Source organism: Eriocheir sinensis, chromosome 2, assembly GCF_024679095.1.
Source record: "Eriocheir sinensis breed Jianghai 21 chromosome 2, ASM2467909v1, whole genome shotgun sequence".
NCBI classification, from domain to species: domain Eukaryota; kingdom Metazoa; phylum Arthropoda; class Malacostraca; order Decapoda; family Varunidae; genus Eriocheir; species Eriocheir sinensis.
Genome location: NC_066510.1, coordinates 22,470,194 through 22,492,170, shown reverse-complemented (window position 1 = coordinate 22,492,170; position 21,977 = coordinate 22,470,194). Strand labels below are relative to the sequence as shown.

Below are 21,977 nucleotides of genomic sequence, written 5' to 3'. Positions count from 1 at the left end.
TCATACGGATTGCATAAGGTGAAAAGTATTGTGGAAGGCTTAGATGAGGAGAAGGAGGAAGAGGAGGGAAAGAGGAGGAGGAAGATTAAGAGAAGGAGGAGGAAGAGATGTGCTCTGAAAACGTCTACCCCAATGTCTGGTATGTAGTCCACTCACAGCTACGGTGCGCTCCTTTGTTAGGCAAAGAAAAAGAAAACGATGAACGCCGAAAAGGAGGAAGAGGAGGAAGGAAACAATAGGAAAGGATCACCATGATTTATAAACGAACAGAACACATTGTATACCTTAGATTTAATCATATGTAACAAGCAACAGCACGCTTTTAGCCTTATAAGGAGGGCAGGACATGGGCGTGTAGGACATGCAGAACAAGGTTGGGGCTGCGTACCCAGAAGGGAATAAATGAGAAAAAACAAGACTCAAATGTGGTCTATACCTGCGGGTCTTTTGGCGGGGACTCCGTCAGGCTCGGGTGTAGCGTGGTCAGTGACCCCCAATATTATGTTGTCAGTTCAAGGCCTCGGCGATACCTGCCACATCGCCAGTCGCCACCTCAAAGTCGGAGAGTAATGCGGCCGAGGCTCATATCAGGAGGCGCAGCACGGGGAGGAGATGGTACTGAGACATCATGAATCACCATTATGCCACCACGTGCGTGTGTGACAGGCATGCGTGGGACGGAGGAGCGGTAATGGAAAGAGAGAAAGAGAGAGGAATGATAAGTTATTACGCTGGTGAATGGTAGACAAAGAAAAGGAAAATAACCAGAAAAATAAGGTAAAGAGGAGTGAGAAGAACTTGCATAGACGAAAGGAGTAACAGACATGGAGAAGATAAACAGAGGTGGAGAGAAAGAGAGAGAAAGGAATGAGAAGAATGTGCGGGGATGAGGGGAAGGACGCGTGGGGTAAGAAGAAAAAAAGTAAAGTGATATATAAGGATGCGATGATGAGTGAGCGATAATGAACGACAGGCACAAGAAAAATGAAGATGAATGAAATTAACCTCAATACATGAATGAATGATACATACAGGAGGAAGAGGAACATAAATAGTAGAAGAAAGGAAAAAAGAAAGATGAAAGAAGAAGACGTACATAAATGGGAAAGAAGGAATGACCGGCAAAGAAAGAAAACACAAGTAGAGAAAAGAAAAAAAGACAATGAGAATAATGTGTATGAATGACGGGAGTGACGGCCCAGGGAACGAGGAGCAAAGTGTAGGAGAGAGAGAGAGAGAGAGAGAGAGATCGACGGGCGTATACGAGGGGGTAAAGGAAACCAGTGGAGCTAACCGCCGGAACACAACGAAGAAGGAATAAAATAGGTCAGCCTGAAGACATGTGGAGAAAAGGAGAAGAGGAGAAGAAGGATGAGGAAGAGAGGAGAGAAGAGAATTGAAGAGCAGAGAAGGAGGGGAGAGGAGAGGAGAGGAGGGCGAGAGGAGGAGGAAGAGGAGGAACAGAAGAAGAAAAGAAGTCAAGAAGAAAACGAAGGAGAAAAATAAATAGAAGAAGAAAAGAAGAGGAAGAAGAAAAAGATGAAGAGAAAAAAGAAGAAGAAGAAGATGGAGAAGACGTAAACCAAACAGATGAATAAAAAGAAGACGAAGCAGAATGAAAAAAAACACTAAAATAAAATAAAAGATGAAGAGGAAGATAAGGGGGAGAAAAAGAAGAAGAGGAGGCGTCACTAGTGGACTCAACACGCCCATGAACTTGACAGAGAGTAACCGCATCCCTCAAGGTCGCCCCGCGTGTGTTTGTCGGCGGGTTTTGCTCAGGGAGGAAGGGAGGGAGGCAAGGAGGACCAGCTTCCCTTGAGACAACCGTGCAGAAGGGAAGGGTCTGGAGGAGGGGGGGAGGGGGGGGGTTGTTTGGCGTTGAGAGAGAGAGAGAGAGAGAGAGAGAGAGAGAGAGAGAGAGAGAGATTGCAGTAGTATATCTTTCAGCTCTCGTGACTGTAGTGGCGTGATGACTCCCCTTGTAGTGGATTGTTAGGGGAAGAGGAAGATGAATTAAGGGCCTTTGTAGTGGATTGTAAGGGGAAGCGGAAGATGAATTAAAGGGAAAAAGATAGAAAGAAGAGAATGGTAAAAAAAAATGTGAACCTTTGTAAAGACGGAAGGATAAAAAGATGTTTGCTGTCTTGATCAGGTTTTGAAATGCGTATCGCTCAGCTCCTTTTATACTCCCATTGTTCATCTTCCCTTTACAGCTGTCAGGCGTGGGTAGGGGGACTTTAATGCACCAGCAAGTAATAAGCTTTTAGTCTCTGATCACGAATATCTCTCTCTCTCTCTCTCTCTCTCGTATTATTGATACTCTTAATATTATTTCTGTTAATTACTATTCCGTAATATTTGTATGCGCGGGGCGTCAGGCAGTTTGTTCCTCCGCATGAATATTGATGTGCTATGTGTCTTATTTGATTTACGTGCACAGAAGCCCTCACACACACACACACACACACACACACACACACACACACACACACATTAGCATGTTTTCTTCAGTGAGGTGTTGGCACACGCTTATATTGTGTGTGTGTGTGTGTGTGTGTGTGTGTGTGTGTGTGTGTGTGTGTGTGTGTTTTCCCTTTCCTTCCTTGCTTTCTTTTAATATTTTTTTCTTCGCTTATATTGGAAAGTCTAACGGTATTTTTTTTTAAGGATGATGGAGAGTCATGTAATATTAATAGTTGCATTTCTTTAGACAAAAAATGTGTGTGTGTGTGTGTGTGTGTGTGTGTGTGTGTGTGTGTGTGTGTGTGTGTGTGTGTAGCTCAGGAATTTGGTTCAACTGACCATGCTCCGTAAAGAATTTAATATTGTCCCCCCCCCCCCCCCCCTCACACACACATAGTCTCCCCGCGTGGCTATAGGTTCTTCGTGCCCTCCCCGCCTTGTTGACAGGATTACACACGGGTAGACTGAAGGCGAAGGGAGAAGAAAAACGGAAGCCCCTAATGTGCAGAAAAGCGTGGTTTGCCGTAAAACTTCATCAGCAACTTTTGTCAAATTCCATAAATATTCGTTTAATAAATCAAAAGCATCGTTCTGGGTATTTGAATTTTTGTAATAATCACTAAAATTTATGGTCTGATCTATACATTTTAAAGTGTGGATACAGGTACTATAATTTAGAAGTATTTAAATGTTATACTTTTCATTCCCGTCGCCAATCTTACGCCAAGTACACGAGGTTATGTAACTTCCTGATGTTGTCCTTGCTTTCGTTTCGCATTGTTTTGGTTGAGGATCCGCCGGTCACTACTCTCAGGCAAACACATGCAGACTACGCCGCCACCGAGTGAGGGAAGGCAGCGTGCGGGGTTCTACTCACTCTGTTCTCGGCGTGTGTCCTGCAGCGACGAGTCCTCCCTGTCGGCACTGGCAGACCCTGTCACTAGATTCAACACGAGAGCGAGAACCACCAGTGCTAAGGCTTTCGTAACCATCTTGACACTAAAGTCCTTTCCTTCCCCAACCCGACCTAGGCGCTCACATGCCCCGCCCCATGCCGACACCTCAGCCAATAGGAACCAAAGAAGACGGGCCCTGGGACGCCTCCACCAATAAAATTTAAGCTTGGGTATGTAAAGGAACCAGTAGCTGTCCAAGTGTGGTAGTGAAAACGTAAACACTCCCTGGCGGCCTCTCTTGCCCCTGCTGACCTCGAAAATGAACCACTTCGCGGAAAAATCAGATTATTGAAAACCAGAGCCGAAAAGAAATAACTCGCTCCCTTCACTTCTCCTTTATCTTCTCATGTAGTCATTATCATTAACAGGCTTCGAAGGTAGAGGAAAAGACTGACAGATTGTTGCGAGGGTCCGTTCATATGTGTAAGTAAAAGTTCCGTTGAAGGTCAGCAGGACAGGGCAAGACAAAGGACAAGTTGGGCGCTGAGAGAGAGAGAGAGAGAGAGAGAGAGAGAGAGAGAGAGAGAGAGAGAGAGAGAGAGAGAGAGAGAGAGAGAGAGAGAGAGAGAGAGAGAGAGAGAGAGAGAGAGAGAGAGAGAGAGAGAGAGAGAGAGAGAGAGAGAGAGTTTGTTTTGTGGGTGGGTAGCCGGGGTGTGAAGTTGTAAATGAGTGCTGGGAAATACGGGAGAAAGTACTCGGGAGAAAGTGGGAGGGAGACAAGGTGGGAAAGAAAGGGAAGGGGAATGAGGAAGGGAAGGCGAGGAACGTTGGATTACTTCATCAACTTACTTTCATTTATTCAGGTCTTGCAAGGGAAAAGTGAGGGATGTGCATGGAGAATTATGAGTAGGTGGGTGAGTGTCTGAGTGTAGGGTGTTATAAGGCGAGGATAGAGTGATTAAGATGATTATAAATGGGTATTAAATGGATGGAATAGACGTGGGAGCCGTTGTGTAAGGGTGAGGGGAAGCACAAGGTGGTTTTGGTGTTAGGAGGGGATATATAAGGCTAGATAGGAATGAGGTAACTCCGGATTAGATGGAGAAGATAGAAAGTGGATTGTCATATTGACTGTTAGGGAAGGAACTGGTGTATGAAGGGGTACACAGGGATGGGTATTAGTGGGGAGGTTGGTGTCTTAGTGTATGGTATTGGAGGGCATACTGTGAGTGGATACGTTTAAAAATTAAAGGTCAAGGTCACAATACACAATGAAGAACTAAAAAAAAATAGGAACAGATTAAGATTAGGTTAAGTCATATATTTAGGCAAACAGTTAGCGCAAACCCTTTCCACGAAAAATGAATCAGTAAGAGAATAAGAATGAGATGGATTGCTTTTGGTAAACATTGTAAAATCATGAATTGCATTCTGCCATTCTTCTAGAAGAAAAAGTTGTACAATCAGTGCATCTTGTTAGTCCTAACATGCGGTTCAGCAACTTGGCGACTCACAGACAGAAAAATGCTGAGTATATGATATGAAGAGACAGGAAGCGAGCATCATGGATTAAAGAAGAGAAGAAGTAAACGTTGATCATATTTTAATGACGATTAAGGTTTTAGGAATGCGAAATTGATTTGAACTAATCCTTTGCCGGAGCAGACCTTAGTCCTGCATGGGGCTTACAGTAATGACTGAAGATAATAAATGATCCCCTAACTGTTATCTGTATCTAAAACGATAAAAATGAAACTGAAGAGTGATAAACTAAAAAAAGTATACCTTAGGATAGGTAGTGAGTGCCATGACACGAGCTTTTAACCTCTGGACCAAGTGAAGGTGGTGTGGAGAAAGGGTGCATAAAGAGGGGGGGGGGGAGCTAAGGGTGGATGAACGGAGGGGAGGGCCGGTCAGAAGGGGAAGGGGTAAGGGGGGGAAGGTGTAAGTTACAAGATGTACCCTCGTAAATTTGATCCCCCGCGCCAGACCCAACCTTGCGTAAACAATATTATCAACGTGTTGGCTTTAAATAGACGCAGAAAAATTAAGCAAACACTCAAAATATATTGAGTTAAAAAATAAGATCATTCAGGCATAAACTGCACACACACACACACAAAAAAAAAAAAAAAAAAAACCCCACCTTCCCAGTCATATACTGCTTAATATACTCGTATCTCACATTAGCCCTTGCACCACAAAGACCCCGCTGGCTCGAAACATAGTACCAGGAAACGAGCAGCATTTTTCATTCCCTGTGGCCCGAGCAGCGCGTGGGCGGCCTGGCTCTTATAAGGCGAGAAGGCAGTGGGCGGCGGCGTCAACGTTCACAAGCACTAGCCTGGTCCATACCGCTCGCCGTTTTTTGTTGTCCCTGATCGCTGGCTCGTTTGTCGTTGCTCTTGTAGTTGTGTTGAGACGTCCGACGGGCGAATGCTCATGTGTGTTGTTGTTATTGGTTTGACATGTTTATTTACTTTATGTTCTATGGAAAATTATTGGTATGTCGTGGTGTGGTTTTGTGACTATTTATAGCGCGTCGTTTTGTGTGATTCTTCAATAGTCTACCCTGGGATATTTTTTTTCCTTCATGACAATGTGTTTAGGCTAGACTTGCATAAATATTCTTTTGCACTCCTGGGTATCACATTGGCAGCTTAATTCACCTCTCGTTAAGTTGATTAATGCGCACATGGTGTAGCGGTTAACATGTAAGTTGGAGGCATATGCAATAGCTGAGCGTTTCCTTGGTGCTCATCTCCATCGCATTAGCTCATTTAACATGACTGCGAATTCGTGGGCCCAGGTTCAGTCACGGTCTGGGCAGACCGCGCCCCGTTCCCTGAGCTGTTAATCCTTCCTTTTCGACTGGTCAATAATTACATAACTGAAGAAACCTGGTAAATATAAACTGTAGTAACCTGGATATCACACTTGGGCTGTGTCCCAGGGTAATGAGTTCTTACCCACCACAGGCTCAAGGGCAAATGAGACGGAGATGAACTCCGAGGCCACGCACAGCTTAAAGCTTATGCTCTTAATTTTGCCTTTACTTTTGAGGAAGGCGTCGTTGTATCACTAAATGGATCAATAAGCGGAAAAAATGTTTTCACCTTAAACAGTGTGGATCAAATATACTTTATACATCATCGATCAATGAATATTAAAATCAGATCACTCCAATTGCTTTATTTAGTAATAATATTAATTGATCTAAAGTGTACAACCAACGCGTGCTTTTAAGTTTGAATACTACCACAATACCTCCAGACACAATGATCTTGGACACAATTCACTACATCAAACAACCAGGCACTCCTACCCGGCTACCTTACCCACCTTTCCTTGACATATAAGGTGGCAAGACATGCATGGAAAGGGTCTGCAAACGTTAGGAGGCCACAGATGATGACGAGTGGCAGCGGTGGTGATGGTGTAGGGAATGGTGGTGGTGATGAAGCTGTTCATCGTTGGGGCGGTGGTGAGATATAGTTCAGTAATGAAAAGCTCCATCAAACACGTGCGACTTGAAATTCTTTAAGTTATCGATCTCATTGTGATGGGAAGGTACCGTGACCCCCTCCAGCATCCTATCCAATCCTGTGGAGGGAGATGAGAGTTCATTGTATGAATAGTGATGAACATGTACTACCTGATATTCAAAGATGAATACCATCAGACAGGTAAAAAGAAGTCAGCTAATGATCATGGAAAGTGAAGAATGTGGAAGCGTATTGCCAGGTAAATGCAAGTAATACAGATACTATCGGGTGTTTGGAGATAGGTCCCTTAACCTTGTGAAAGGAAGTGAGGTAATACATTTGGAAGGGTCAAAGCCTGAAAGGGTATTAGCAGGTGAATATAAGTAGGTCTCTTTAATCTCAGATAAATGTTAAAAGAGTTTGTTCATCCTCACACCCTGCCCTCACTCACCATAAAGACTTCTGAGGTTGCGAAGGTCCCCGACGCTGGTGGCGGTGATGCAGAAGTCGGTGGGAAGCTTTGACGGGAGGGAGGGCGTGACTGAGGGCTTAGCTGTCGGTTGTCTCGGAGGGGGAGTGTTAAGCGGTGACTTGTAGCGACCCGTGGCGTAGAGGATCGAGTTGTAAGCGAGGTGGAAAAGGAACTCCACAAACTCCATCAACAGGAAGATAGAGATGCCGAGGTAGAGGGAGAGTGCCCCGCCCAGACTGCTCACGAGGGATTCGATGCTCTGAAGAGGAGATAAGGTGTCACAGCGTTCAAAGGGACAAAGGGTATTAGTTAAGTTCATAAAGCTTCAGCCTCTCGCTCTTTCTCTATTTTGGTCTGTCCCGCTAAGACTATACACGGGGGACTCGATGCTCTCAGTAAGGGGAGAAGGATGGTGATAGTATCGGAAGGTGCAGCTGATAGTATAGTATATTTTAAGAGAAGAGGAGATTCAGCTCATCCCTAACGCCCCCTCCACTGGGAATCATGGTCTTACGCGGTCAAATTACTCAAGAGGGACTACGTGTTTTGAAAGGGGAGTAAGTTAGAGTGCTGTTCCACCATTAGGAAAGGTGCGAATGTAAGTCCAATAAATACGCAGAAAAAAAAAGTCTTACCATTCGCTTTCTCTTCCGGCGCCTCGTTCATTTCCAAGTTAGTTGATAAGTTATTGTACATTATTTTAAAGCTCATCCATCCACAGCCTTATTCCGGGCGTGTCAATTATTTATTTGTTTTAACTCTTTCATTTTCCAAGTTACTGTTTATCACAATTCTTTTTTTTTTAATAGCAAAGGAGGCAGCTTAAAGGCAAAAATAAAGAAAGAAATAAAAAGTCCGCTGAAGCGTCGCCGCCACAAACAAAGGGCAGTAATAGTAACCGAAAAAGAGGATCAGATTAGTTTAGATCGGTGTCCCGTTACTCCCTTCTGGAAAGTGATCAAGCTGTAGGAAGGGGGAAATACGGACGAAGAAGTCTGTTGCAGAGTTTATCATGGCCACCCCGCCTATCTGAAGCATACTGTCAAAGGCATCGGTGGGTCCAGAGGCTGTACAGGATAGAGAGGACAGAATATGTGTGAGGTTGAAGCTACTCACCGGGTACTGAGCGCTTTCCTCTATGTAGTCTGAGACGAGGGTCCTGAAGAACACATCCAATGCCATCATGTTTTCCGTCACAAGCACGTCAATATTGTACACCTGGTGGATCGAGTGCTGGCGAGAGGAAGGTGTGGTCAAATGAGACGAGGGAGGCGAGTAGCAAAGGGAATGTGAGGAAGAGGCGAGGAGAGGAAAATAATGGGACTGATGGGGTTATCTTGAGGAAGGAGGAGGAGGAGTTTGGTGAAGAGGGAAACATATGATATGAAGGTATCAAAGGTAAGAGGAGGAGAAGGCAAAAGAAAAAGGAAAGGATGAAAAATGAGATAATGAGGTTGTCTTAGGTGAGTCGATTGGATGAGATGAAGGAGGAAATAGAGGGGGTGATAAAGGCGTCATGGGTTAGGGGTAAGTAGGTTAGATGAGTAGAAATATATTGTGGGAATGATTATCTTTTAGTGGGGAGGAGGAGGCAAGATGAAGAAGAGAGTTAAGTGACAATGTTGAGGAAAACGATAGGTATGATATTTTATTTAAGGGTGAGGGTTGAAGTGACGAAAGGGGTGATTAGCTTGAGATATTAATATTAATTATGTTTATGTGTCTTGCCTTTTCATGAGGAAGTGAGCAAGATGGTATATTTATCACAAAGGAAGGAGAGGAATTACCAAGGCGGTTTTCGGCGGCCATTGGCTCCTGGACACCACTCTGGAGTAGGTCACCTGGCTGCGGGGGGAAAGGACGGTCTAGGGATAACGAGAGCGGATTAAAAGGGCGAGGTAGGGCTTCTCGTTATAATACAAGAACATGCCAACTTAAGGGAAGTGTGAATCAATTTCCTGGCAAGTTATGATAGTTACACACACACACACACACACACACACACACACACACACACACACACAAACGCACGCACGCACGCACGCACGCACGCACGCACGCACGCACGCACACACACACACACACACACACACACACACACACACACACACACACACACACACACACCTGCAGGCGGTGGAGCAGTCGCACTCACTCACGAACAAGACATACGAGGTGTTGCTAATCAGGTGACTCCTCATGCAGGTGCTGTCAATGTCTGGAACAATAATGATGGAAAAAGTAACAAGATAAGGAAATAATAATAGCAAACTTATATGAAAGTTTGCACATTGAATGGTTTGTAGAATTACTAGTGTTTTCATAATGTAATATAAAGAAAATAAAAGAAAAAAATAAGAGTTTCACGTAGAGAATAAAACAACATCTCGGATATACTTGGAATTCTGTTGTCAATACATATCTGAATCATTGCAAAAAAATGCATTCAAGGAAAAAAAGAATAACTCCAGAGTAAAGTGCCGCAATCGCATATTGAATAAATCTTAGAATGAATTGCGGTATTGCTGTCTTGATCAGTATTAATGAAAAATAACAAAATAATGAAAATAGTGACGTTACTCAGAAAGGAACATATGTTATGAGTTTATCTTAGAACAAACTTCAGGTAACAGTATCACAAAGAAATATATATATATATATATATATATATATATATATATATATATATATATATATATATATATATATATATATATATATATATATATATATATATAATTCAGTATATAAAAGGAAAAATACATATAAAAAAAGTGTATTTTACTATTGTGTGCGTCTGAATTAGTAACAGCAAAAAAAGAAATAGAAATCACTGACTTGTGAAGTAGGAGGTAAGAAGGTTAGAAATACCAAGATATTAGATAAATTTACTTTAACCAAATTACACAAAAAAATGAAGTCGTTTACCATTTCTTTAATTTATATTCAGGCCTCATTTAATTGAGGAGCATAAAAATGACATCTTGCTTAATTAAGTGAATTTAAAAGTAAGGAGGAGAATAAGAAAATATCCTGCCACATGAAAACACAGAAATCTAGGTAACTTGTGCCTGATAACTGATATGCTTTGTTGATTTGCACTTAAGAAATTGGTGTGGAAACTCACGGTTTGACGTAAGGTTGCAGAGTCTATATGACCCGTAGTACTTCTCAGAGTAGAAGAAGGAGAGAGGGAGGAGCGGGTGGGCACATGCACATTTGTCCATAAACATCCTCTGGGCACACATGTTGAGGCAGGTCTGCAGGAGAAGGAGGAGGAGGAAGAGGATAGCTGAAGTTTTTAGGAATCATCAAATGAGCCAACAGTGAAAATATTGTTGTCCGACTTTTTTTTTCATTTGTTCATCAACGCATGGCATTTACAGAGTGAAGTAAAGAGGCTCAAACCCCCCCCCCCCCACACACACACACACATACCCCCCCCCCCACGGGCCAAGATAGGAGCCCCTTGTAATACTCACGGCGTAGGAGTACACCTTTGTTGGGTCGAAGGAGTCACCGTCGAACTTTGGAAGGTAACTGGTTTTGCTCCAATCCTGTGAACATTTGCTACCGTGTGGGGGCTCCAGCCGGGAGTACTCGGACTACATGAGGCGTGGTGGGGGGGAGAAAAGAAAGGGTGAATAACAGAAAATGTGGAGAAGGAAGGCGGGAAGGATATAAGAAGGAAAAGTAAGGAATGACACTGGGAAAGATTGAGAGTGAGTGAGGGAGGGAAGGTTTGATGAAGGCGGGAAAGAAGAATGGACAATGAGAGAGATGGAGACAGAGGGAGGGAGTGTGGGTTAGAGAGCTAGATAGATGAATGAGTAAAGGAAGAAAAGGAAGGAGGGGATAAATGGATGAATTGAAAGAAAGAGGAAGAAGATAACGAAGGGTTTAGGTAGATGAGAATGGTTTACGGTGACAGGCCAAAGGAATAAGCTAACGTTATCTCCGTGGCTTACATTCCTTTCCTCTATTTTTCTTTTATTCGTTCATTTTTTACCTTTCCTATAATTTCTTGTCACATCTTTTCTTTACCTACCATATCCTTTCAGACATGACCTGTGGTACCTTTATTATTTCTCCTTCCCTACCCTCTTATCCTTCTCTTACTTTTTGCCTATCTTATTCCTTCCCTTCTAGCCTCTACCATTCATATTTTATTCATTCAGTTTACCATCATGAACCCTTTCCTCCCTCCGTCCCACACACAAAGGTACGTGCAATTTCTTTTCTTCCTTTCCTTTTTATTTCACTTCCAATATATCTAGCCTCTGCCATGCCTATCATACCCATTTCATTCCATCCATATCCCTTTCCTGCCACACCTACTTGCTACCTTCGGGGTTTCCTACCATCTTAAGACCAATGCTAGAGGACGTTCCCGGGCTGAAGTCTGCTCCATCTTCGTCTAGGGGAGGAAGTGTCAGTGGACGGTGGACAGCCAGTTTCACCCCGACCTTATCCGTCAAGAGGTCCGGCAAGTAGGTGTCCTCGTGTATATGTAGGATCAGAGAAAAGCCTGAGGGGGGGGTAGGGGAAAAAGGACTCTTAGACTACGAATATTCAGAGGAAGAGAAGTAGAAAGGTTAAGAAGATTTCAGTGACCTGTTCTGTTAACCATAAAATCGCCTGAGAAATTATTGTATCTCCAAAGTTGTTTATCAGTGATAATTTTTTTTTCTCTCTCTCTCTCTCTCTCTCTCTCTCTCTCTCTCTCTCTCTCTCTCTCTCTCTCTCTCTCTCTCTCTCTCTCTCTCTCTCTCTCTCTCTCTCTCTCTCTCTCTCTCTCTCTCTCTCTCTCTCTCTCTCTCTCTCTCTATATATATATATATATATATATATATATATATATATATATATATATATATATTGTATGATACATCTCTTTTACTTTTTGTTTATTGCTAAAATTTTCCTGAAACTTTTTATATCGTTGGCAGACGATTAATGCTGCATAACTTCGGAGAATGGTTAGGATAAAAAAGTGAGAAAGAAAAAAAAATCATCTGGCGACAACGTACTGTAGGATGGGCCGGGCAGGCTAAGAGACTGATCCCCGTTGTAGTTGTAGGTGTAACAGTTGCCGTAGTTCGCGGAGTAGTACGGCAGGAATAAGCTGAGGGAGAGAATGGTTCATATATTTCCTCATAACCTTCTCGATCATTTCATTATATGCACCACCTTGGGGAAGGGTTATGCGTTATATTTGTACTTACTGTAGCGGAAACCTTTTTTATATATATATATTTTTCCTAGCCTATTCCAGCACTCCCCTGCCGTGCTCTACCCTGCTATACCATGTCTTGTCATTATTTCCCTTCCCACTGCTCTACTTCCCTCCCTCTTCTATTTCTTGACCCTTCTCATCCATATCAGCACTACATTATTCTGCCCCTCTGAGCACAATCAAATTTATTCTCCAAACTTAACTTTGCCTCACCTGGAGATGGCAGAGTGGAAACACATGAACCCGTGTTGTATACTTCATCTGTCCTGACCTGACCTGACTTGACAGCTTCACCTGGAACTGTTATAGTTGAATCCCATAAAAAAGTACGCAGGTTGCCTTACCTGAGCTCACCTCACCTGACTTGACCTCACCTGGAGTTGGTACAGTTGTAGCCCATAAACTTGCAGTCGATGATGAGGTCGTCGAAGGCGTAGCCGATTTCCCTCCTGAGGTTATCTGGCAAGAGCACGTATTTAACAAGAAAGTTCATCTTGTGGTTGTATTGCTCCGAGGCCTCCATGTCGTCAAATCCATCCTCCTTCAAGAAGTCTGACATATCCGGATGATCTGGCCAGCTTGGGAACCCTGTCGCCGTTCTCTTCCTCCGGATCTTTGGGTTTATGAAGAGAGAGAGAGAGAGAGAGAGAGAGAGAGAGAGAGAGAGAGAGAGAGAGAGAGAGAGAGAGAGAGAGAGAGAGAGAGTTTTAATCCCGGCCCTCTTCTTGCGTATGTGAGGAATGAAATGATTGATGGTGATTATAATGATAATTGATGATGATGATGATATTATTTAAACTCGATAAGTTAAGGTAAGGTAACTCACCTTGTCTGAGGTTGGGTTGGATGTGGTCTCGTTTGTAATTTCTCTGTATTTGTTCGAAGGCGACTGTTGCCCATCTCTTGAACCGATGGCGTCTGAGAACGGTTGATCTTTTAAATCGTCTTCGTATACATCAGCGTCCATTGCTGAATCGGTAATGTTCGAATTCAGTATCGATGAGATGTTAGAAAGAACACGTGTTTGATTTTGAGGCTCAAAATAATCGGTAGAGTTTTCTTCCCTCTCTTCTCCGGTAGGCGGCTGCTGGGGGTCTGGGGTCTTGCTACACACTGCCAGGGATTCATGTATTTCACTCATGTTCGTTGGTTCTGGATTGCCGTCGGACTGCGAAAGGTTATTAAAACATCCTAGTTTTTGCCACCAATTATCAAAATTTTCTAATTTATCTAAATTCTGTGACGGTTCAGAATTTTTAAATTTACAGGCTTCATTCCACTTAGATAAGATATTCTCGCATCTGAGACAGAGATCTCCTTTCAGTAAATCCTCCGGGGGCATTTCAGACAGATTGAAGTCCTCCTTGTAGTACCCCAGCGTGACATCGCAGTGCAGAGTTTCGCTGCCACAATCGGAGAGGAGGTAAATGTCCACCAACTTTTTGTATTCTGTCTCGTTCTCTTTTTGTTTCTTCAACATCACCGTAAGCAGGTTTTGGCAGTTGATGCGGTTTTGGTTACAAACGGTGACGGCAGGGAAGTCCAAAATTGGGTTGTTCTTTGCTTTTATCTGTTTGAAGGTAAAAGAAGAAGAACGATACTTAGTACAAGAAAGAAACGCATAAGTACATGGTAATAATGAAAGGTAAACGAAGACACGGGGGGTGTATAATTTGTGACTTGAATCTAATACTTATTTAGCTACATTAGTTTTAATCAGAATTTTCACGTGTGTGTGTGTGTGTGTGTGTGTGTGTGTGTGTGTGTGTGTGTGTGTGTGTGTGTGTGTGTTTATATTTTTTTTGTGTTTGTACGTGCACGTCTTTACAAATCACTCGTTTACCGTGGTGGAGTAGGGCCGTTCCAAGTAGTTATTATAGACGTTCAGAACATCTTTGATGGTACAGTAGGCGCCTAAGAAGAAGAGGACCAGCCACCCGAACCTTAGCGCCAGGAAAGGGGAGCGGGAGGAGTGGCTGAGGGCCGCTACAGAGGTGGTGTGCCAAAAGGTGTGAAACGTTTCATATACGACCCGACAGTAGCTGAGTTGCGGCGGCTTCACATCCATCTCGCCAGACGTGACGAAATTCAGCGGCATCCCAACCTGCGCGGCCACGAGTTGGCGTGTCCGGAAAGAGGAGAAAGTGTTGAGGTTAGGGTGGACTAGGCCTGAGGGATGGGGTGAGCGTTCGCAAGGATAGTGGGAGGACGAGGGAAAGGAAATACAGACAAGGGAAAAAAAAGACAATAAAGGAGGAATAGGAAACAGGATTATTGAAAGAGTGGCAGTTATATCTGAGAAAAAGAAGAAATAGGAGTGGAAGTGACGTGAATGGGAATGGCAGGAGGGGATGAAGATGGTAGTTGAAAGAAGGAAGTAGAAGGGTGATAGAGGAGTGTGGTATGAGGAAGGTGGGAGGGTAGAGAATGAGTGGAGAAGAGAAAATGGGATAATGGAAAGGGAGGATGGAGCAGTGGCACAAGAAAATGGGAAGGAAGGAAAGGAGTAAGAGACGTTAATTAAGGAGGAGAATTATTTGGCACGGGAGAGCTGGAGGGAGTATGTCAACGATGAAAGAGATTGTGAGAGGTGAGGATGAATATGGAACACCCTGAATATTTTGCGCCCACCCTTCTCGTCGCCAATTAACCTGTACTTAGCTAGCCGTGCTCTGAATACGAAATATACCTCTATTAGGAATGGGTTCTTTGAATATAGATTGCTAGTTGTACTCATGGTTAAATCTCTTAATCTACAGTGGTAATGTTTCTGTTAATATCACACAAATATTTTCCTTGTGACAGTAGGTTCGGTAAGACTTTTTTAAAGTTTTCTGATTTAAAAGTTACTTATGATAGGAAATCTATACCGAAACGTTTTCTGCTTCCGCTTTTGTATTAGGTGATAAGTAGGAGTGTAGAGAAGGAACAAAACGGATCGATGCTAGTGCCAATGAAGGAAAGACTTGCATGAGCTCCATTATCAAGCTGGAATGTGTGAGGTCTTGTGGGCGGCTGATTAATATTACCTTCAATTTACTGCCACCGAGGAGAGGGAGAGAAAAAAACACACACACCTATGCAGCACGTAGGCGGTGGTAAATGGTTTTGTTACCTACTTTGAAAGCGACCGAAGGTAAAGGGGAATGGCAGGAGGGGATGAAAGATGAAAGTTGAAAGAAGGAGGAGGAAGGGTGATAAAGTAGTGTGATATGGAGAATAAGGGATGGTAGAGAATGGGTGGCCGAGACAGTTTCATTCCCCACGTTGACCGGACGTAAAGGTAACATGTCAAGTGGTGAAGGATGAAGGGTGGAGGTTACTATAGGCTCAGGACCATCTTATTGGCCACAAAGGTGAATGCCGATGATTGAGACACACCTGTAGCTTTCCGGTCAAGGTCACTAGTGCCATAGGGGCATAATAAGGCAACTAGAGGCTATGTATATTGAATGGTGTTTATAAGTGTTTGTATTTGGTGTTTAGTGCTTAATGATTTCGTGACGTTACTGTTTGGTTAAGCGTGAGCCCCCCACCCTCACACACACACACACACACACACACACACACACACACACACACACACACACACACACACACACACACACACACACACACACACACACACACACACACATTGATTAGGACATAAACCATAATAATGACCACACGCTGACTTGCTCTTAAGACTTGATTGACTTAATAATGATACAGACGAGTGGTGTGTTCCAGTAGGGCTGTCAGTGTGTGTGTGTGTGTGTGTGTGTGTGTGTGTGTGTGTGTGTGTGTGTGACTTAATAATTCACTGGCACATGTCAGTTCCTCACTTGTATATACCAATCTTAGTCTCAAAGAAACGGAATGATAGTATCTGCAAATACGAGCTGAGGACTAATTTTGATAATGAAGTATAAGTGTAAGCTTTTCAAGTACAAGTATGGTGTATATTTTTCTTGGAAAATGTACATTGCAGCGGTCTGTCGGTATGTTGATTCTGGCCAAGAAATAGTTTATTAGGCAATAACATACACAGTTTTTTTCTTCAAGAAAATACATCCAAAAGCGTTTCCACATTCTACGTTCGTGAAACACACCAGGCAACGCGCTCTGTGTCTTGACTACGAGGGTTCGGGCAATACGCACAAGTTTTTCAAAGAAACCTCAGGAATGACATGCGAACTCTATGGGCTGCCGACTTAAGTTACTCAGTAATGTGTGTGTGTGTGTGTGTGTGTGTGTGTGTGTGTGTGTGTGTGTGTGTGTGTGTGCGCGCGCGCGCCCACGTTCGCGTTCATCGTTCCAGTTTTCTTCTGCTCATAGTTTTTTCTCTTATTTTTTTATTTTTTTATTTTTTTTGCGGCGTCTCTCCAGTCACCCCAGCCAGCGTCCCTGTGCGGCCGTCCCCACCCCGTCAGTTGTTTGGCATGTTTATAACGCTGCTCTATGGGTCGCTTGATTGTCCGTAATTGTAACCTTGTGGCAGTCGCTTAGTTTAAATGGAAATTCGGTTATAGAGGGCAATTAAATAGATGCTACTTTTTTTCCACCTTAAAAGGGACACAATTTAATTACAACTAGATACGTGCTGCTCCTATAAAGAAAATAAATGCTAAAGGATACTGGTATCACGTTAAGGCTGAGTGGCGCCTTGTTTACAGATTAAATATGACTTTTCTTTCGTGACTTCTCCGCTTTATTCTGAATTAAATATCGGCTTCATTCCACTCCACTCTACTGGCATTAATTAAACCTGCACGACTGTGAAGATGAAGCAACGCATAAAGTTACTGATATTAGATCCAAGCTGAATGAGGTTTAAGCAGCTCCCAGCACTTGCCTGTCTCCCTTTTTTTTAAACTCCTCTTACTGCAGAATAAAATATTTACGCCACTGTGGTCGATTTCCCCTTCAGTGCCCTTGATTAAACATGAATTACTGTGGTGATAAGTAACATATGAAGTTTATTTACTTAACTCTCCGAAGTCATTGCATCATTCCCTCGGCTGCATGACTCGCCAGGTGTGTTGGGGGAGCGCAGGGTGAGTGGCAAGGTGACGCCCCCAGAGTAAGACAGGAGCACTTGGTAAGAAATATAATGAATGGACGGTTCAAGGTGCTGCTCCCACTTTACTCTCCCTAGCATCATGCCCGCCGCTCAGTCTTCAACGGTAATGCACACCTGCCCTTGAAAGCTATTACTGGTGGCATAATGGATGCAAGATGACGGTGGAGTTGATGAGGGAAATGAATGGCTGTCCTGCAAACTGAAAAGCCTTTAATCTCCTTCATTTAGGGGACATGTGTTCAGCATGACGGCAGGGTTGATGCGTGACTCCTTCAAGCTGAAGAGCCTTTAATTGCTACTGCATGCTGAGGCACCCTTAGTTTTTATTATTATTTTACAAGATGCAGAATATGCTGCGGACGTGAGACCGATGAGGCTCGTATCACTATCCTTGGTCTTAGTAACCTTGCAAATCGTTGGTCTGCACACTTCATTTTGTTTAGTAATTTTATTAAAGTATTATACTTCTTACATACTACTTCTTACATTATATTTTAATGGCTTATTTTATTTTTGGTTATTTAATTTTACTTGCACTCTTATTAATTTATTAACAGATCAGCTGATACGTTAACCAATCGTGTTTCTGCTGCACTCGCCGAGGCGTGAGCGGCCGGCCGACGACACGAGGCCCAGTCACATACTTACAATGAGGTTTGTTTAATCAGTGACAACCTTGTCCTGTAACAATCCTTAAGGTACTCAACCCTTGAACTTTTACAAATAATAATGTTTTGTAACATATATAATCATCGACATATCAGTAATAATGAACATTATGAAAATATTTTGCATAACAACTTTTTGTTGATATTATTTGGTTGTGTGAAAGTATTTGAAACCAAGAAGTCTTACAAGCTAATAGCAATTTGAACGTATGATGAATCACTAAAATTTGGTAACTCGAAGCTTTAATATTACTATTACACGGAGTACGATAACCCCCCTTTAACCATGAAACGATGTACCAGTGCTTACTACATGGCCATAGCAATCATCCATGTGGAGAGATGGAGTAATTTGAGTTAATAAACTTGTCTTGTAGTCCAGCAGCACCGCCATAATGACGCTTTATTTGCTCGCTTAACAGTGATGAAACACACTCAGTGAGGCTGAAAATGAGGTGATTAATACGCTGTGAAGATTGACATTTCGTTAGCGGGTGTAAATAAGGTAATATATGGAGCCGAAGAAGCTGCTTATGTGCCTGTCACGCAGGTCAGTTACCTTCATAGTCTTGCCGTTACCCTTTCTTCGTCGTCCTTGATTACGTAATAGTAATTTTCTTTAGTAGTTGTTTGATTTTTTTTTTGTGCTCGTCCATGACGCTGGGCTCGCTATAGTGGTCGCCCTCAGCCTCTTTGTGGCGGAGACTTTTCCTCTCTTATAATGACGCTGACCATTGCTGTCCAACCTATATCTCTTCTCCAGCCCATATCAGGGCCAGGCCATATTGTTTATCAACAGAATGTCATCTTATTTATCCTAGGAATTCTAAAACTGCATGATGCAATATAGTTTTGACTTTGGGGAACAACTTGCCATGAGGGTGCGAGTCTGTCTTATTTTTTAGAGTCCTTACCTAATGCTACAGGAACAACTCTTATAGTGTTGAAATGGCAGTGTGTTGTGTACAGCACATTTATCGTGACTATTACCCATTCATATTTAATCAAGCTGCCGGGTACGCGTCATGAGCACAATTAACTCTGCAGGTAATAGTTTATGCTAGAAAGATGTTTTTATACCGGCAACACATGGAGTAGGTGGCAAAACTTCTCTTTCGAAATTAAATACTAATCGGCCATTTACTGTTTATCGCGATGGCTGTAAGTAATTATTAACTAATGGAGAGCATACGCCCGGGGATGCGTCGCTTCCCTCACTCGCCGAAGGTCCTCCCCCCCCAAGGAAGCTCCCACGCAGCCGCCCTATGTATCTTAAATCCTTCCCCGCAGGACCGATCGACTTGCCTCAGCTATGAGTTACATGGGCGTCCCCTTAGTTTCCCCCACTCAGGGTTGTCTCGTACAGAAACAACCCTGTGAGCAGGATCAACGTCCGGGAGGCGTGCCACGTGCCCATTTAGTCGGAGTTGGCGTTTACGGACTAGGTTGGTAACAGGCCTCGATTCAGTTCGCACGGAGTAGTCGCTGGTTTGACACGAAGTCATTTTAGTGATACCCCATGATCCTGCGAGGCACTTGGTACTACCAAAGGCATTGACACACCTCTCCAAGCTACTATTCAGTGTGTCACAGCCATACAGTAATACAAGACAGGAGTACAAGTGACTTAAAGATTTGAATTTTTGTCCGCCTGCATGCAAAAATATCGATAAAACCATTATACTCGTGTTAAGCGAATCTGTAACACCATGGTCCAGCCAGTTCGTCGAGTGACTTCCCGCAAGTTTCCGGTAAGGCCCACCATTGTTACGCAATACGTTACCAAGGTATGTGAAACTTTTGTATGTATGCTGTAGGATGGCAGGAAAAAAAAGTGAGAATTTTAGTTCGTGTATGTTTGTTGCAATAGTTCCATATGACTGGGCGACGGAGCCATTAAGGGCCACAGGGCCGTGGTGGATGGCGAAAGTGTTGCGTCCCGTAGTGTATACATAATTAGTTCATTAGTTCATAGGAGGGCTCAAGTTTCGTTGACCTAATTCGGATAAAGTTTCTCTCACATTCTCTTATATATTGATATGTACATAGTGCTACTACTACTATCACTATTACTACTACACTACTGCTACTACTACTACTCCTACTACTACTACTACTACTACTACTACTACTACTACTACTACTACTACTACTACTACTACTACTACTACTACTACTACTACTACTACTACTACTACTACTACTACTACTACTACTACTACTACTACTACTACTACTACTACTACTACTACTACTACTACTACTACTACTACTACTACTACTACTACTACTACTACTACTACTACTACATCAACAACATCAACGACAGAGACACAAGAGATACCTCACCTTGTCTCACCTCACCTGCTGCTGGAGTGGAACAGTCACGTCACACCTTTCCGACTCACCTTTATTCCCTCCCTCCGCCCCGCCCCCGCCCCGCCCTTGCCCCTGCCCCCTTCCCCTCTCCGTCCCCACTGTCATGCTTCTGCTCTCCCATCACTCACCCCAGAACACACACACACACACACACACACACACACACACACACACACACACACACACACACACCAACCCTAGCAAAATACATTAAAGATTTGGTAATTGAGGTAACGATGACATTGTTAAATCTACAGTCTACGCCTTTCATAAATACGTTTACTTTGTCCTAGTCTAGTATGGCACACAGTTTTTCCTTTTTTGTATTTACCTTTGCATCATTATTACTCGAAGACAACTTAATATTTGTCTATGGAAGGCAGTAATTTTAGTGTAGGCATGAAGGTGAAAATATTATCCCTTGCAATAGCAGAAAATAAAGGCAAAGGGAACTTTTATCGGTTGAAATTGTGTTAGTCTACTGTATTTAGGTCTGCCCATGAAGTGTCAACATATGAGCGTATTTGCATCATTAATAATCTTAAGCCTGCTAATAATTTCACAGAGCTCAGTTGACTTTGCGGTAGAAATAGAGAAAAAAAAAGTTTATCCCTGGTTACCTCTACTGTTGGATTTAAATAGAGTAATAGATAGATGGAGAGGTAAATAGATGGATAGATAAAGAGGTAGACAGATATATAGATACAGATGTAGATAGCCAAACAGACAGATAAACAGATAAATAGAAGGAGATTTTACTTTTTGCATTGTACAATTTGTGAAAATATAAGAACGGAAAGCAACTGATAAAACAATGGTAAACAAAAGACGTTGCAATTTTTTTTTTATTATTATTTTTTTTTTAGCGGACAAGATACAGTGAAGGAAAAAAATCGAAGGAAGACGGTCGTAATATTCCCACAGCGTGATGAAGTTAAGTCGGGAAGGTGTCTTGATACTCCCCTTCTGAGGAAATCTACATCATCGGAAAGAGGAAAAGTGCACACGAATTTTAACACTTATCTACTTACTTAATGCTAGTGTTGCTCATTGCTCAAGTGCCTGTGTTTGTTGGCGGTAGTGTGTTCTGGGTGCTAATCGGTTCACGGATAGAGAAAGGCAATATCCGTCTGGGTTAGCATTCAGAACACTCACTACCGCCAATAATTGGTCACTCCGGGGTCACCAATTGTTAGCGGTAGTGAGTGTTCTGAGTGCTGACGGATATTGCTTTTCTCTTTCCGTGAACCGATTAGCACTCAGAACACTCACTACCGTTAACATGTTGAAGTTGAAAAAGCTAGAGAAAG

General features: G+C 42.9%; 2 protein-coding genes across 2 annotated transcripts in view; both read right to left on the bottom strand.

Annotated features, from left to right (window-relative positions):
• Nucleotides 1-3,485, bottom strand: part of LOC127001365 (transmembrane protease serine 9-like) — a 50,623-nt gene extending 47,138 nt beyond the window's left edge. The window contains exon 1 of the mRNA XM_050865895.1: nt 3,344-3,485. Within this exon, the coding sequence (XP_050721852.1) occupies nt 3,344-3,458 (115 nt within the window). The 5' untranslated portion in view covers nt 3,459-3,485. The remainder of the gene's footprint in view (nt 1-3,343) is intronic.
• A 3,063-nt stretch (nt 3,486-6,548) lies between these two features.
• LOC126998000 (degenerin-like protein unc-105) lies at nt 6,549-15,350 on the bottom strand. The gene is made up of 12 exons (XM_050859271.1): nt 14,399-15,350; nt 13,382-14,125; nt 12,930-13,168; nt 12,350-12,444; nt 11,681-11,847; nt 10,802-10,924; nt 10,447-10,579; nt 9,447-9,537; nt 9,107-9,164; nt 8,436-8,552; nt 7,299-7,578; nt 6,549-6,965 (listed from the first exon to the last, which is right to left on the bottom strand). The coding sequence occupies exons 1-12, from the start codon at nt 14,651-14,653 to the stop codon at nt 6,859-6,861; spliced, it is 2,409 nt and encodes an 802-aa protein (XP_050715228.1). The 5' UTR covers nt 14,654-15,350; the 3' UTR covers nt 6,549-6,858.
• Between the last annotated feature and the right edge of the window lie 6,627 nt (nt 15,351-21,977).

What these genes read in the sequence shown, in the direction of transcription:
- LOC126998000 (XM_050859271.1), bottom strand. Translation starts at nt 14,653, where the DNA reads ATGCCGCTGAATTTCGTCACGTCTGGCGAGATGGATGTGAAGCCGCCG. An exon ending in GGCCGCCGAAAACCGCCTTG is followed by an intron (nt 8,553 to 9,106) that starts GTAATTCCTCTC and finishes TCCTCTCGCCAG; the next exon opens with CACTCGATCCACCAGGTGTA. An exon ending in CAACCTCAGAAGTCTTTATG is followed by an intron (nt 6,966 to 7,298) that starts GTGAGTGAGGGC and finishes CTCCCTCCACAG; the next exon opens with GATTGGATAGGATGCTGGAG.